General features: G+C 39.5%; 1 protein-coding gene across 2 annotated transcripts in view; it reads right to left on the bottom strand.

The window, feature by feature from the left end:
• Positions 1-4,185: 4,185 nt before the first annotated feature.
• The window catches only part of LOC126513742 (arylamine N-acetyltransferase 3-like), an 80,888-nt gene continuing 79,073 nt past the window's right edge, over positions 4,186-6,000 (bottom strand). For both annotated transcript variants that reach the window (XM_050162262.1, XM_050162263.1), the window contains exon 4: positions 4,186-5,314. In XM_050162262.1, coding sequence (XP_050018219.1) covers positions 4,436-5,314 — 879 coding nt within the window. In that variant the 3' untranslated portion in view covers positions 4,186-4,435. The remainder of the gene's footprint in view (positions 5,315-6,000) is intronic.

Here is a 6,000-nt window from a genome sequence, read left to right as displayed (position 1 = left end):
GAGGGCATCAGACCCCATTACAGATGGCTGTGAGCCACCATGTGGTTGCTGGGAATTGAACTCAGGACCTTTGGAAGAACAGGCAATGCTCTTAACCTCTGAGCCATCTCTCCAGCCCTTGCTATTTCTTTTAACTAGTGAATTAACAGTTATTTGAATAGAACACATTTGATAATGTTTTCATTTAAAAATTGCATTTCTGTCTTTTCTTTCATCAAATGGAGCTCTAGATGCATGGGCTAGCATCCGTAAGTACCATTATTTATATAATGCCCACTAAAAGATTATTTCTTTAATAACTTATTCTGGGACTCCAGGGAGGTCAAGTGATAATTTCACAATGAATTATCCTTCTCCAACTCTCTCCCCAGGATCTGAGGGTGCCACAGGCTCTCACCTTGGCCTACTATGTGCAAAGTGGGACATAAATTCACAACCTTGGCTTCACCATGAGAGTCATTATCCAAGCTTTCCCAGACAACAGGGGTTCTGCCCTCTAGTCATAATCTTGAAGTCCTGACAGGATATGACACTTCCTAATCTATGGGAAACCACAAAAAGGACAGTCATCTCTTCATAATGATACAAGGGACATCTGAAAACCTTTATCCAGACATGTTATTGACATTCTCCTTTAGTCATTCAGATCTCGCACAGCAACTGCTGACATTGTACAGTTATATTCACCTCTGTAGTCTTTCAGCTAAGATCTATAGTCATGTTCAACTCTGTAGTCTTTCAGCTAAGACCAATATCTAATTCTTTTAGCAAGTGTTACTCCCCACCCGGCACCTAGTGTGGGGCCTAGTCCATACTTTTTGGGACCAGTTTGCCAGCCATTTGGCACATAGGGCACTGACCTCTGTGTGTTTCTTTGGGACTGAATGGCTGCGGGACTGGGTGGGACAGAAATCACAGACAACAAGTGGCACCAACATGGAAAGCTAAATCCCTTTAAAACCTGAGATACTTGGGAAATAATTCTAGACAAAAAAAAAAAAAAAAAAAAAAGAACAGAGTTAAGCATGGCTTCTTGGTAGCATTTTCTCAGGTGATCCCTGTTTGCTAGAAGCAAATACACCTTATTTAAGAGAGGCTTCCTGACTCAGCTTTAGAAGTGAAAACCTGACATCTTTTTTAAGAGGCCCCACCACAAAACACTTAAATGGTGCTTATGAATAGCCAACAGCATGCTTGTGGTGGCAGCACAAACCTTAAAACTCCGTAGAATTGTGGCAATAAACATGGCTCCAGCCAGTACCTCGCTATGAGGCTAGACTCTCAGAAAGCTAAGGAATGGGCTAGATCCACAGCTTGAATCAGATCCACATTGCTTAGCAACAATAAAGACTCATGTGGTCAGAAAAAGAGAGATATGCAGTAAAGACAGATTCAGATTTAGAAAACTTGTATATGGTTGACAATGTGTTTAAAAATATATGTAGGCTTGGGAGAAAAAAGAAAAAGAATAACATCCTTAGAATGAAAAAGAAAGAGAATATTTGAGTATGGTGGCAAACACCTTCCATCCCAACACTTTGGAGGCAGAGGCAGGTTGATTTCTGTGAGTTCAAGGTGTAGTGGCACACACCTTTAACCCCAGCACTTGAGAGGAAGGGGCAGGCAGATCTCTGTGAGTTCAAGGACAACCTGGTCTACAGAGTGAATGCCAGGACAGCCAAAGATACACAGAGAAATCTGGTCTCAAAAAAAAATATGTTAAAAATAAAAAGAAAAAAATAGAGTTTAAAATAAAGTCATGTAAAGATGGAAAATACACAGAGAGTCTGTATACTGTATATCATTGTGTTGTCTTTGAACTGTTTGATAGCTGAGGAAGAAGCAATGGTTGATAAAAGACATTTGATTATAAATGTTGGTGGATTAATCCAAGATAGGTATTTTGAAAATGCCTTGACTTCAAAACTGAAGTCAAAATATAAGTTATTTTGAAGAAAATGATTTGCTTTTGTTTCCACAGGAAATGAGAGCCTATGGATTCATACTGGTTTAAGGAAAATCAGGTTTGATCAAGAAAGAGCCCCTAAGAAATCTCAAATGTCTGTACATCCAGAACAGCTTCAAGACTGCTGGATGAGATGATCAAGCCTCACAGGATACTCCAGTCAGGACTCGATCATAATTCTAAATTTTCTTTAGGTCCCCATAAGATTATCAGTGCCACCAGTCAGCAGAAAGGAGCCCGGAAAACTACACCCGCATTCCCCAAAAATGGACTATGGATGTTTTTCTTTGTGGAGAATATTGGTTACAATTTGTTATGGATAATGGTCCGGAAGAAAGTTAAACAAAGGAGATTAGATTCAGAATTTTTCTTTTGAACAAAAAACGGGGGAAGTGCTGTGAGACAATTATCTTATACCCTTTAAAGATTTGTCAGTTGTATTGTTTTAATATAATTTAATTTAATAAAATGCTGATTGGCTAGTAGCCAGGCAGGAAGTATAGGTGGGGCAACCAGGCAGGAAGTAGAGGCAGAGCAACTAGAACAGGAGAATTCTGGGAAGAGGAATGATCAGTCTGGAGTCATCACCCAGACACAGAAGATGCACGATGAGAATGCCTCACTGATAAAGGTACCAAGCCACATGGCTAACACAGAAAAGAATTATGGGCTAATATAAGATGTAAAAATTAGTTAATAGGAAGCCTAAGCTAATAGACCAGCCATGTTATGATTAATGTAGACCCCTGTGTGTTTCTTTGGGACTGAATGGTTGTAGGACCAGGCAGGACAGAAACCTCTGTCAATACGCATCCCTGCTCAGAGTGACTGAAATAGTGAAGAAAAGATGATTACACTAGGAAGGATCACTTTGTCCAAGCCCTACTGGTACATTTTCATGTAACTGCAACATTTTATGTGACCTAATTTTCTGGACCAGCCCAGTGTTTTTGTCATTGGAATAGTCTTGGTCAGAATATGGGAAAACCGCTTGAGCTCAAGAGTACCAGATTGATTTGACATTGATAGAGAGAAGCATGATGCTGAAGTGACACTGACATCTTGCCTTCCCACTCAGGACAGGACCCTGGATGAATGCTTCACTGTACAAAATATTCATGTGGATACCTGGCTCATTCTCTTAATGAATGCCATTTATCCCAGTCCTAACATTCTTGTCACCTTCCTTAGTTGACTACAAATGGAAAAAATAAAGCCTCATTTTAGAACTGCAACCCTGACAATGAGCCACAAGCTAAACAGCCTGTTAGGGATGTTGTTTGATCTTGGATGTCTGATATCAACATTTAATTAAATGTGGTGGCAGGAAGTGACAATGGGGCCATGATTTTAAGCACACAGAGTAGAGTGGATACACGGTCTATTAAATCCTCATCTTGTACCGTAGTTGAGTGGCATTGATCAGTCACTTAAGTAGAATTTATTGGGAAGTCATTTTAAATTTGGCTTTGGCTTATAAAAGTGTTACCCCATTTTCCTTCTAGGGAATCCTAGCCAAAAGCTTTCAAATCACTTCTTCAAGGTCAATCATATATGAACTCAGCTACATTAAAAGGAATTTAGATGTTTATTTCTTATAACAGGGAGTAGAAGGAACCAGGAGAATATGGTCTTCAGATAAGACAGAGCACAGGAAGAAGACACAACCACAGAAAATGACCCTAAGCTCAAGACACAGTCACTCCTTTAAGAGCTCTGATTCTCATTGTACTAATAAACAATATTCTTTTTGCTGTTTTTCATCTGATAGGTGATTTATAATTTGTAATTGTTACTTTATATACAAACTATTTAATGGAAGAAAATATGTTAACAAATTGAGAAATGTCATGAATGCAGAATTATGGCTGCCAAACCCTTTGTTGGAGAAATGATCCACAGTGCCATGCTCCTGGCTTCTCATCCCTCAGTACTTTCTCCTGGTGTCATTCTTGCTCCCAGAATTCCTTGTAACTAACACTGTATCTCATTCTCCCCTGTTTCTCACTCAAGGCATTTAAAGGCATTTTGTGAAAATGAATCCGAATTTCTGCTAGGTGGATATAGGGTGTGCACTGTGCACTTGACTTAATCAGCACTGCAAGCTTCATGAGACGTCAGTGATGAGTCAGCATGGAGGGTTTCACAGCATAAATCAAGACAACGATATCATCACTAAAGTATTTTTATTGCAATTAAATGTTAAATGGTATGTTTGTCTAAAAGTCATCTAGCTACAGAAGTGGGTAATTTTATAGAAAAAGCAATTTGATGTCTAGGATTTTTCTCAACATAATGCAGGGGACAGATGTTGATAACAGTCTGTCAGACAGATACTGTCACAAGTCAGTCCTTGATGAACTTTGTGGTGATGATTCAATACTTATTATTCCATCACCTAATTTGTATAATTTGATTGTTTTATCATGAAAGAATAAGTACATATAGAAACATTGTAGACCTTTCCTCCTAAATAGTAAAAAAAGGATCACCATGTTTGGGCACAAGCTTTGTCTCCAAATTAATACCAAATATATTCTTTAGTACTTCTTCTATTTCTTCTTCCTTCAGAATCTTAAATTCTACCAGATCAACATTGTCCTTATAATTAAACTTTTTGTAGACAAGAGTGGTGCCCAGTAAGCCATGAACCCCTTCTTGGGTCTGCAGGGAGCAAAGTGATGTATTGACCATTACAGAATTTGGAGATGTTTGGGCATATTCACTCACAGACTTGAAATCTTCAATCGTTCGAGGTTCAAGAGTAAAGGAGAATATTTTTCGGTGGTTATTCTTCCCAAGAATGTTAGAATCAATGAATTCTTGGTTTGGAACATAATGTTGCCTTTTAGTTTGGTCCAGGTACCAAGTTCCATTCTCTTCTGTCAAGTGAAAGATGGCAGGCACCTGAGGCTGATCCTTCCCAGAAATTAATTCCAGAGGCTCCCACGGCTGGCAGGAAAATGGGAATGCAGCATCCACAATATACTTTTTGCCACTGAGGGTCACCATAAGCAGGGAATGAATCAAGGTTTTGCTATATCTGCCGGCGGGGAAGTTATAAACTTGTCCTCCCAACATTATGGCCTCAAATCCTATCGTGGTCAGAGCCCAGTAGAAAAGATTGTTCAACTGGAGGCACCAGCCACCCCGCTTCTTCCTCACGACATGATCGAAGACGGCCTCTAAGCTCAGCTCCATGGGTTCCCCGCAATGGATGTTCAAGTTCTCAAAGGGAACAGCTCTTATCTGGTGCTGAAGGATTTCAGTTAATGTTTGCAAGTCCAGTTTGTTCCTGGAGTTCTGATAACCAATTCTTTCAAAGTATTCTTTAATGTCCATGGTCCCCTAAGGCAAGGAAAACAAAACAATCAGATATTACTGTCTATACTTGGAGTTCCTTTTATAGGTCAGTTATCTATTTAAGTTATTTAAAGGAAAGCATAAACACACATAGACAAAATTAGCTGACATATCTGTAGCAATTTCTTGAAGCCACGTTCACATACATATTTCACTTAACAGCGTCAGAGAACCTGGAAGGACAGTTAGACCATGTCTTTCTCTTTTGAGTATCAGAAGTTAGAAGTCTAGGTTAGATGATACAGTGAATGGTAAGGTGAAGGTTTAGAGGTGCTGTTATGTCATGAATGAATTGGGAGTTTTCAATTGGTGCCCACTAAGCAGGTCTCTAAACAGTGCCTGAAAGAAACAGGAGTAGTTAACAAAAGAATACCGGACTTTTAATTCCTACAGCCTAGAGTCATGGGAGAGGAAAACCTGCAGTGTGGAACTGCCTAGGTCATATTGGCCTGCGGGCATGTCTTTGGGGGAACTGTCTATGGTTCTTTCTGGTCTTGTCCTGACTTGTCACAGTAATGGACTGTAATGTATAAGCTATAATCCATAAGCCCTTACCTTCCCTAACTTACTTTTCATGATAATTTCTTTAGCACAGCAACACACATGAGGCAAGGATATTGACCACTCTCTTTTCCCTTTAGCTGCATCTTACCTTGTGCAATGTACCCTAT

The sequence above is a fragment of the Alexandromys fortis genome, unplaced genomic scaffold (assembly GCF_014885135.2).
Source record: "Alexandromys fortis isolate MF-2015 unplaced genomic scaffold, M_Fortis_MF-2015_v1.1 scaffold_110, whole genome shotgun sequence".
In the NCBI taxonomy this organism is placed as follows: domain Eukaryota; kingdom Metazoa; phylum Chordata; class Mammalia; order Rodentia; family Cricetidae; genus Alexandromys; species Alexandromys fortis.
Note: the sequence above shows the minus strand (reverse complement) of the source record. Positions and strands in the feature narration are given on the sequence as shown.